At 37.0% G+C, this 11,280-nt stretch overlaps 1 protein-coding gene across 2 annotated transcripts in view; it reads left to right on the top strand.

Moving 5' to 3' along the window:
- Nucleotides 1-458: 458 nt before the first annotated feature.
- Nucleotides 459-11,280, top strand: part of EDIL3 (EGF like repeats and discoidin domains 3) — a 259,518-nt gene continuing 248,696 nt past the window's right edge. For both annotated transcript variants that reach the window (XM_081943349.1, XM_081943350.1), the window contains exon 1: nt 459-834. In XM_081943349.1, the coding sequence (XP_081799475.1) occupies nt 768-834 (67 nt within the window). In that variant the 5' untranslated portion in view covers nt 459-767. The remainder of the gene's footprint in view (nt 835-11,280) is intronic.

The raw sequence follows: 11,280 nt of genomic DNA, 5'->3' as shown, positions 1-11,280 counted from the left end.
CGCACACCAAGGGGGTCTTAGACAACTTCAAGACCTACAATTCCTTCCCTCTGCCCTCCCCGCAGAGAAAACGACGAGCCAATCAGAAGGCTGGGTGTGTCCAGAGTCCTTTTTCCGCTTCTCTCCATCAGAAGCAGCTGCCTGACTGAAAGGAGAAGCGGAGGGAAGAAGAAATCAGAACGGAGGAGAGAGGGACTCTCATCTCCGACCAAGGCACGCGCCCTCTGTTTGTATACAGTACGCTTTCCAGCCAGCCCAGCCTTTTCTTCCAGCTCTCTCTTCATTGTTCTCTTCCCGGCGGCGGCGGCGGCGGCGGCGGGAGCAGCCAGTCAAGAGGCTGTCACGACAGACGGAAGGGAAAAGAGCGAGGCTCCCCTCCTCTCTCCCTCTCCCATCCGCACACACCTACCAGCACTTGTCTCTGCGAGCGGCGAGTAGGCTCGTGGCGCTTCAGAATGTGAGCTGCGCTTGGGTCTCTCAGATCTCCTCTTTAATGTTAGGCGAGACGCAGAACCTATCAGGAAAGGAAAAAGAGAGAGTGATAGAAAGAGGGAAGGAGGCAAAGGAGAGTTTTCTCTTTTTTGATTCACAGGGCAGAAAGGTTTTCATTCGACTAGAAATAATTTTAAGACATAGCTTTTAATCGCCAAGTGGCTAGATAGAAGAGCTTTTCCAGCCTTCCGTCTTCCTTGCCTGCGCTAAATTCACGCCTCTTTTTTTTTTTTTTTTCATCTACTTGGGATCGTCCCTTGGGGGATCCAAAGACCATGAGCCGCTGGGTAGCCGCCTGGTTCCTGTTGTGCTTGAGTCTCGAACCCCCTTCGTTCGCCAAAGGTGAGGAGGTGGAGGGGGGCGCTGGTTACTGTGGTGGTGCAGATCGCGGGGGCTAGCGTGCTAGATGGTGGGAGAGGGAAGGCGGCGACCAGGGTCAGGGGAAAAGCAGCACCAAGTGGATTTTTTTCTCAAAAAAAGTAATCACAAAGTCGACAGGAAAGTAAATTAATGCGGGGAATCTTGTGGAAGGGGGAAAGGAGGGTGGAGGGACCTGCTTTGCTGCTGAACGCTGAATAATTCAGAACTGCCTGAACGTGGGTGTTTTCTTGTATGTATTTATTTGCCTTAATCAGATTATGTGTCACCGCAGACATGTTCCATTTAGCAATGGGAGCTTTAGGGATGCAGGGAAGGATTCTGTATAATCCAGATAAGCAGACTGACAATATTGATAATGAAGCAGAAATTTTGTGTGTGTGTGTGTGAGAGAGAGAGAGAGAGAGAAAGAGAGAGAGAGAGAGAGAGGGAGGGAGGGAGGGAGGGAGGGAGGGAGGGAGGGAGAGAGAGAGAGAGAGAGAGAGAGAGAGAGAGAGAGAGAGAGAGAGAGAGAGAGAGGGAGAGAGGGAGAGAGAGAGAGACCAATCAGTCTTTTCTCTATTAACCTCTTTAAAAAATAAATCAGACGGACAATAACTGGGTTCGAAAGATCTGGCGATATACAAATCAATTAGAGCCACAGTTGTAAGCTTCAGTAACTAACACTTTTGCTAATCCACCTCCGGTCTTAAATAGGGCATCCTTAGGTTGTAAGGTGCAGAGATGGAGGAGGGAAAAAACTTCGTAGCCTTCTCAATTTATCAGTTGCACTGAGGACGATTAAGGCATATTCGAGTAGTAATTTTGTGTCTCCAACGGATCAGCAGATGGATGGGTGGAGAATAAGATGAATACAGCAGACCCCGCACAGATTAAATATATTTAAATATATATATATCGATTTTTTTAGCTCCGATGCAGAAGGACGACAGACATCTTTTACACGCCTATATTCTGTGGTTTACATGGATACCTCCTTCCCCAAAGCGTTTTAAAAAGTTGGGAGCCGCGGCTTCCTAAGGTCGAGGAAACGCTAAAGGAAAAAAAATGCTTTGTCTGCCTGGGTACGCGCGGGCGGAAGGGTGACTAGTAAAGGGGACAGGCAATCGCTGGAGGGGAAAAAAGGAAGAAAAAGCAAAGTACAGATTGGCATAAGTTTGGCCAGCTTTGGAGCAACTGCGTGTATCTAGAGGAGGGGGGGGGGTTAAGGGAAAGGCGCTATTCCCCCATCCATCCACCCACACCCCTCCACCTCCGCTCGAAAACTGAAGAGGCGCAAATGCCGTCTCACTGCTCGGCTTCTCCGAAAAGCTCTCTTGCCTGAGGCAAGATATTTTCCCCTCTCTCCTTTCCTCCCTCCCCTCGTTTTCCCAAAGGACACACTCGTTTTCATAACATCCATTTATTTGGTCCTGCGAGTTTTCTTGGAAAATAGCCAACACGGAGAAACGACTTTGTTCAGAGACTTGACTCTAAATAGAGAAATTCTCAAGTTCCATCTCTCGGGGCGGAGGAGTAACCTCGCTTCTGCAAATTTCCTTGGTTCTCTCCCCCGCCCCCCCGCCCCAATTCTTCACACAGTCCTGCCAAAACGAGGAACACTCCAGAAACGTGGAGGGAGAAGAGTAACAATAACAGAGTTGGAAGTAACCTTGGAGGTCATCTAGTCCAACCCCCTGCTCACGCAGGAGACCTATACTAGGGATTCGAACCGCCGACCTTTCGGATCGACAAGCTCAGTGTTTTAGCCACTGAGCCACCTAGTCAGGCTAAGAGACATAAGGAACGAACTGCAGAACGGGGCCCGCGAGAAAAAGCAACCTAAATTATCAGAAGCCTCCCTGGGCGGCCTTTTCGCCTCTTGGGAGAGAGGGAAAGAGTTGCCCTTCGCTCACGTGCTCCGCTCCCTTATGGAGCCTTGCTTGCCTTCACTTTGATCCTCCCTGCGCGCCAAGGCGCTAGGCGGGAGAGGGCGAGGAGGAGGGAGGGAAGAAGGCACCTGAGCCCCTGAGATGGCGGAAGAAGCGTGCGCCGCTCGAACTAAGCCGAGCAAAGCCGCTCAAGAGAGGAGCCTCGTCCCGACGTCGGCAGGCAACCGCAGCAAGGCACCGCCCGCCGGCGTTACGCTATTTTGTATAAGGAGCTCCGTGCTGCGGCCGCTCGCAAACATTCCCCGCCTCGGCTGCTTGCGGCGGCGAAGGCGGCAGCTTTCCCGGAAGGCGGAATCTCGCGGGCATAGGCAGTACTTTTGGGGAGGTTGGAAGTCCGGCAGAGGAGAACGTCTCCCCTGTGGTTTCTTGGGAGGGAAAAAAATGCTTATTGAAGGACCGAAGTCCTTATGACTGAGCGAACTGATATAAAACTGACATTGCGAGTTAGGGAGGTGAACTTCCGCCAGTGTGTATCTCCAAAGGGAGAAGTGGGAGGGAGGGGAGGGGAGGGTGGCGGCGGAGAGAGTCACTTCACTTTGGATGCTCTGTAAATGGTTTGTCTTCCCCAAAAGAGATTGACGGCCGCAGTCTCCCTTTTTTCCGCTAGAGTTTCAGCGCCTTTTCGAAAATTTGTTTTGCCATTTGCATATATTCACAACGGAGGAGGGATAACCTTGATTACTAAGGCTAAGTTTCTGTGAGGAGACTAAATAATTTCAGCACCGTAGTGGGAACTGTGAAAAAGCTCGCCTCAAGACTTTCTCTGTGTTATCAATCTGTCATCTGTCCATCCAATATAACTCATGAGTAGGTTGCAATATACAACATATCAGAGGAAGTTTCTTCAACCACTATGCTAGGATTCTTTTTTTTAAAAAAAAAAACACCTGATAAATAAACTGAGCACATGAAAGTTTGAATTATGATAAATGTGTCTGTGTGTGCCATAAAACTTGCTTTTCTTTGTGTGTTTTCTGTAAGAGATGTAAAAGATTACCAGGATTCTGGGAAACATTCAAAAATAGTTGCAACTAAAATCCTTCAAAGTTGAGGGAACATCTGGGTATTGCCAAATTTGTATCTTTAAAGATGATCTTATTCTCAATCAATTGAATAAAGCCAACTCCCAGTTTAAAGTATATAAGATTATATTCTTAGCCACGGGGAAAAAACTTTATTCTCAGGTAGCTACCCATGCGTAGGTGTCCCCACAGTTAATGAATGTAATAATTAATCAGGTTTTCCAAATTCTTTTGAGGAATAGTAATAACACTAAAAGTATATTTACAATTGTAAAACAGCAATTTAAGTTACAAAAAGTTTCCAATTCTATCTACTGCTTAAGATGATGCTAGTCTAGTCCAAACATATGTTAGAAAGCAATGGTTTAATTAATCACTCTTGAATATTTTGAAGCAAACTACTTTTCTTTTAAAATGTTAATCTTAGTGAAATTATATAAACTAAGTGTGGATGTAGATAACTCTGTAAATTCAGGAACTTTTAAACACTCTGCTCTTTACTTAACACTAGGCTATTTCAGCATTAATTATTTTACTAAAAGCTATCTATCTATCTATATATATTCTATTTAATTTCCAAATCCAAATCTGCTTATCTAAAATTTGGATCTACAGTTTTACTAATTTGCTTTTAATTTCTTTGAAAATTAAATTAATATATAAATCCAACTTAATAAGTTACTACTTCCTTATTTAGGATTTTTGTTTTATTAGACCTAGCTATTATTACACTCACACAGCAAGCATCTGTTCTTGTGCCTGGACTCTAAACTCTGAAACAAAATGACCTGTGGTGTGAAAAGCAAAATTTGTAACCATATAAAAAGAATAGATGCTTTACACAGCACTTGATTATATCAGACTAGATATAGGCAGAAATTCAGATTTAGCTTTCAATGTTTATTTTGAGAAGAGTTTTCATAAACAGTGAAGAAAAATCCAAATATTAGCGTTTTCTTGTGGGAGTGCTTGTGTGTTTATACTTATAAAAACAATAACAATGGCAAATCACAGCAAGACCTATTGCCAGAAATGTTTTAATATTCATAAAAATGACATCTCATATATAGAAACTCAAGAATTGGTATTTTTTGATAATTTAAATAATTTAATATTGAAATGAAAATAGTAATGTTGGACATTTATGTTATTAGTATACGAGATAGAAGTCAAAAGACTGCATATAATACATACTGTAGAATGTTAAAGAATCTATTGTTATTTCTATGCAAAAGAGTAGTACTGTAAAACAAAAAAAAATCAATTATTTATAAAATCCTAGTAATGTGCTTACACCAAGTACCCGACAACAGAAAAAAAATAAGTTGTGAGTTATTGTTTTGGTTTATATGGTAACATGTGACATGTACAGTAGTGTTAAAAAAAAGATAAATCATTTTTTAGTGTCAATATACTCATTGATACTATATCAATTACTATATCACTAGTATCTCCTGGCTAATCCATAACACAATGTTGTATAGTGCAATATCGGGTTTTCAATTTCAATTATATAGAAAGTAGAGGATGTATGTTTTTGTTTTTATTTTTATAGTTATAATGTACACTGAAGACGGCATTTAATTTCGTTGTACAATGTGCAATGACAATCAAGTAAACTAAACTAAACTTTGTCCCCAAAACGTTTAACTTTCAGTGCCTACAAAATAAAGTTTTTTTTTTAAAAAAAAATCACAACAACATATTTCTATAACTTCTGCTGCTATAATCAAGGAAATACAATGGTATTTATTATATAGCACAATTATTCATTATCTAATAAAAATTGCTAAATGATATGTTTTAGAAAGTTCATTTGCTGGCTGGTTAATGTATGGTATACTTTCATAAGTAACTGATAGTTTCTCTATAATAACTTTTTTTCTTTCTTTAAAATATCATTTTGTGTTGGATTTACATTTGTTTGTAGTTTTTTCTAGTGAAAATCACATACCAGGCAAATAGATTCAGTATGAATCTTGGTTGATTTTTCTGACCCTTTGAAATTGGTCTTGACTGCTGGTCACAATCTAGAAAAATTTATGCAATTTTCCTGGCAATTTTTTGGGGGAAATGGTTTGGTATTGTCTTTTTCTAGGTTAAAAGAAAGTGACTGACTACTCAGGTGGCTTCATTTCTGCTAAGACTAGAACTCACAGTCTCCAAGTTTCTAGCCCAATGCCTTTAACCACTATGCCCAACTGACCTTCCTGCTTCCTGGTAATAGTAGATAATTCCAAGTCCCTTCTATAAGCAAAGTGCCAAGCAATGAAAGTGATAAGTATGTAGCATCCTGTAGAATAGGCCATAGAATTTTTAAAGTTTTTTCTCAGGCAGGTCAGAGACAAGGTTCCAATCAAGAGGAAGGGCACAGAATTAGATTGCTTTCTACACCTGCTGATGTCATTTTTCAATTCTGAAAATCTCACCTAAGAAATGCCAGAAGGGTATCTTCCAAATCTACTTTAGTTCCATCAGCTTACAAAATGCAGTAGAGATTTGGATGAGTAAGGAAATATAAATTCTTCCAGTTTATGTGATACATATACTAGATCTAGCTGGGCACTAATTATGTCAAAGTATTTTATACTGAGAATGCTGAGACCTTAGTGCAGGATTTCTTTAGCATTATAGAATCACAAGATATTGTACCTTCATTTGATCTCATTAGCTATATAATATACAAGAAAAAAAAACCTGTGATGTTAGCAGATTAACCAATGTTTAAACTGTGAGACTATATTAAATTGCAATCTCTATGGAAGGTGCTGAGATTGTTTCTGGTACAACTAAATATTAAGAATTGTTAGAATGAACAAATATGCTGAGTCAGCGGAAAATTGGTACATGGAAATCAGTTCACTTTTATTCTGGAGATAATTTAATATATGTTGTATAATGTATTGTTTAGTTTAATATATATATACTGTATATTATATACAGTAACCAGAAATACTATATGTATCACACAACAAGTACGTAGAAAAGGAGGGAAAAAAATATTCTTTCAATCTATTGAGATTATCTTTTTATCCTAAAATCAATTAGAAGTTAGGACCCAAACTCCTTCCCTATATAGGAACTTTCTGTATTTTGTCATAAATATTTAAGTAAAATATAAATATTAAAGTAAGACTAGGGTCTGACTAATCATTTCGTTAGTTTTGGTGGTTATATATTTCTAAAATTATCTGGAGCCTTTTCAGTTAGGATGCAGTCCAGTCTACAGCACTGAGCCAGCATTGGTTGTGCTTGTGGATAACCTGTGGAAAGCTTGGGATGTGTTGGGTGTGCTTCCATTCTGATCCTCCTTGATCTCTTAGCAGTGTTTGATATCATAGACCCCCTAGTTAGCTTTCCACAATGTGCCCTACAGGAGCTTGTTTTTGAAGATCATCCAGATATTAGTACTGGTCCAGAATACAGTGGTATGCACAATTTTAGGAAACCTATAATTTCTCCTTGTTACTCCACTGCTGTGGGAGACTCATTGAGTTCCAGTTCTTTTCTAGGTCTAACTCAAGGTGTTGATTATCACCTATGTCCTAAATGGCATAGGACCACATTATTTGTGGCATTCCCCTTCCTTGAGAGTATCTGCCTGCTTTCCTAATAGAATTGGCACACTCCAGAACCCTTCTATCAGATGTTGCAATCTGACAAGACCTAGAAAATGCTTCTTACTGTGTTTTCCTGAAAATAAGACAGGGTCTTATTTTCTTTTGAACCCCACCCCCTAAATAAGCACTTGGCCTTATTTTGGGGGAGATTTTATTATTTTTGAGGTGCAGGAGGCGGAAAGCTATTGCTGTGTGTTGCAATATTTTCGGGGGAGGGTTTATTTTAGCGCATGCGCTCAAAAGCCGATTGGGCTTATTATCCGGTGACGCTTTATTTTCAGAGAAACAGGGTAGTAGCTGTTCCTGATCTTTGGAACAACATTCCACCCCACCAATCTTCCTAGTCTACTAAAAGGTGTAAATACCTGGTGTTCCCAACAAGCTTTGGGGTAGTATGAGTTTGGAGCTCAGGAAGGTTTACAGTTTGTTTGGCCATGTGGGAATGTTTTGTACTTGGTGCACTAAGATATTTTTTTTCTGGTTTTATGTTTTTTTACTGATTTATTGTATTATTATTATTATTGTTTGTGAACCACTAGGGTTATGCTACACAACACAGGCAGCTATACATATATTTAAATAAATAAATACATTGCTAATTTGAAAGACACATGATCCTATGCAAGAGAATTTAAAAGAAGATATTCATTTTAATTCAAGGGAAGCTACTCCGTTGTACATGCACTCAGAAGTGAAATCTTTAAATTTTTCAAAAGCATTTAATTATAAACCCTACGAAGGAAAAATAAGTCATTGTTATTGGGTGCATGTCCTTTGAGAAAATAAAATTGTGTTTTTTCCCACCTTATTATAAAGGCGGCATAAGGATAACATAAATTAATTCAAAATTAAAATATGTATTTTGAAATAAAATGAATATAGAATATTGTTGTTATAAGGCATGATAAATAATTCATGCATCTGTTTAAACATATTGCAGACTGCTTTTAAAAAATGTAGCAAATCCAGTTCTGCAGACATTAGTGAACTTTGTATAATATGGAATGGAATGGAAAGCAGCATTGACAAATGTAAAATCCATTCCAAATTATTTTCACCCCCAATTCTCTCTATCTCCCCTCCCCCATTTTCCTCTGAAGATGCTATCTAAAGCAATAGCTGTCTTTGAGTGAAACAATGCATTCAAATTCTTTGTTAATAGTATAAGAATTAAACTATTATATAATATTATTTTGCTCAGTATAATTACACCATGGACTAAATACAGTTATACTTTTTCATTATTTTTGTAATTCTATAAGTCAATGTGTGAAACATTAAAAGATGGTACTGAATATTAAATGGAGCACAGCCTTTGTTTTGTTCACACAAATCTGATACTTGGCTGTATTAGTAATTATAGTGGTTCCACAAAATCCTATGAAGCCATATATTGGTCCAGAAATATCAGAAATATTTAGTTCAGAAGGAAACAAATATTAAAAATCAAAATGTTTAAATAATTAAATATAATAGTTTCTTTCTAGCATAATTCAAATGGCATATGATCTGTCTGAATTATAGGAAAAGTAGGAAAAATCATAAATACTTTACAATTATCTTCACATTTTGTTTTACAATAATGAAGGGGAATACCAATATTTTATTGCAGGAACAGTTATTCTGAAAACAAAGATGATACAAGGAGTTAAAATATACTGAAAGTTCAGGAAAGAACTTCATTATAGCTGCTTATATTAAATATAATCACATAGTATGTCAAAACAACAACTAATATTTGCAAATCTATTACAGAACAATCAACACTGACAAATATTGTCAGCTATCTTTGTTAATATTACCACATACTGGATTGCTCAGAATGGCAATTATGACAAGAAAGACTGTACGTGTGTCATGATACAAAACCAAGGAATGGGTACATCTAATTAACAGAACATAGAATTTATACCATATACATAAATATATATATTTTATGTATATGGTATAATTGATGTCAGATCTTAAAATGATAGACTTCAGACTTATGGAGAGTCTGTATATTTATTAGAATTTTGAGATCCATCAATGACAACCTGATACAAAATACCATCTAAATCAATTATCAGTTTTACTGAGATAATTTTTATATCACTAAAAACAAGTATGTTTGACATCCTCTTACAACTTTTGTTTGACATCAATTCAGTGGGCAAAAAGGGTACATTGTAACAAAAATAAGATCATCAAAATCATAGTTATCAGATAAAATCTGGGTGAATAATAATATAAATTATATGCAATCATAAAATATTTCAGTGATTATTTTTGTATATAACAGGTTGCATATATGTTTCTTACGTTGACTTCATCATATGTTCAAGGAATTGTGGCTTTCCATTATTCCTTAGATATAAGAAATTAGGAAAAGGAAAAATAAAGTTATTGTACAACAGTGGAATAGGCTTGAAATTAAATTGAGTCAAGTAAAATGTTCATAAAATTATATAAATGAACATTACAACAATTATTTTTTTGTGAAAATGTAAATTGTATGAGTATGATACACACTAATTATTTGCACTCCTTCTATTTCAATTTGTACTGCTTACATGGTATTGCTTGTTCAATCATAGCGTAAATGTTTTGGATGTAAATATTTTGTAAGGAGTATTTTAGTATTTAGTATTTTGGTATTTAGCAAATCAAGAAAATAGCTAGGACCTTGCAATATAGCTATCATTTAAAATATTATATTAGGCTATTGTATATAGTGCAATGAGCATTATGTGGTAGCTTTCTCTATATAATACCCAAGACTTAAATACTGTATAATTTATTATGAAGAATATAACAGATGTGTGTTCACTTACATAGATATTTAATGGTGTCTAGTTTTCATAATCATAACTAGAGATACATCCTATGTGGAGTAGTATATCTATATTATAATAAATATTTAAGAATAAGTACTTTTAGTTTTCCACGTTGCTACCCTATGCATTTTGATAGTTCCTGCTGCTTCTCAGTCTGATTCAACAACTATTCTCATTATTATTGCATTATGAAATGTTTCCTATTATATACTGTATATAGTTATATTTTTAAGTATTAAAGACTTAATCAGATTATTTCTATTCATATTTATGGAATGAATGAATGGTGTTTAAAAGACCATAATTTAATAATTAGTATTTAAGTTTTGGAAGATCATTTTCATGTAAAGCTGGGAATACCCTCTATTGATAACAAAAAATAGGAAATAATCTACCACTTCTTTTCTCACTTAGGTTTGTGTAATTCTTTGTAGATGACAGGTTTCAACTGTTATTTCTTAAGGTGTCACTTTTGTGACTCATGTTTCAACCCAAATATCATTATATAGCATGATGTCCTGGTTATATGTGTTCCCTCAGGCTAAATTAATTATTGCTTTTCATAAAGCTTTGTGTTTCTTCGGTACATTCTCATCTAGCTGTTTGAAAGAATCAAGTACATGTTTCATTACTTTAAAAAAGCTGTTTTCAGGTTTACCTACTTACTGGTTTGCTATCTAAGCAAAATGTATATAATCTACAGTAAAACTGACTTTCTGAACTAGTACATCACTCTATTTTAAAAGTACATTCCAAATGTATTAGTTTATTGTAAATGGTGAATAAAGGAATGCAAGTGGGAAAATAAAGATTAATCTACAATAATGATAGAATATTGTTTTACAGGAATGTACAAGGACAGACCCCAACATTTCACAATCAGTTGAATTCAAGGTCAGGAAACCAGCCATGGCCAAAGGAGACACAAAAACAACAAAAGTTTAATGCAGAAACAATCGAAGGGTTAGGTGTTAGAATTGCAAGATAAAAGCTTAAACTTAGCCAGGAAAGCATGATCAGT

Source organism: Natrix helvetica (assembly GCF_964273705.1).
Source record: "Natrix helvetica genome assembly, chromosome: 2".
Taxonomy (NCBI): domain Eukaryota; kingdom Metazoa; phylum Chordata; class Lepidosauria; order Squamata; family Natricidae; genus Natrix; species Natrix helvetica.
The sequence above is the reverse complement of the archived record's forward strand: the minus strand, read 5'-3'. Positions and strand labels throughout refer to the sequence as shown.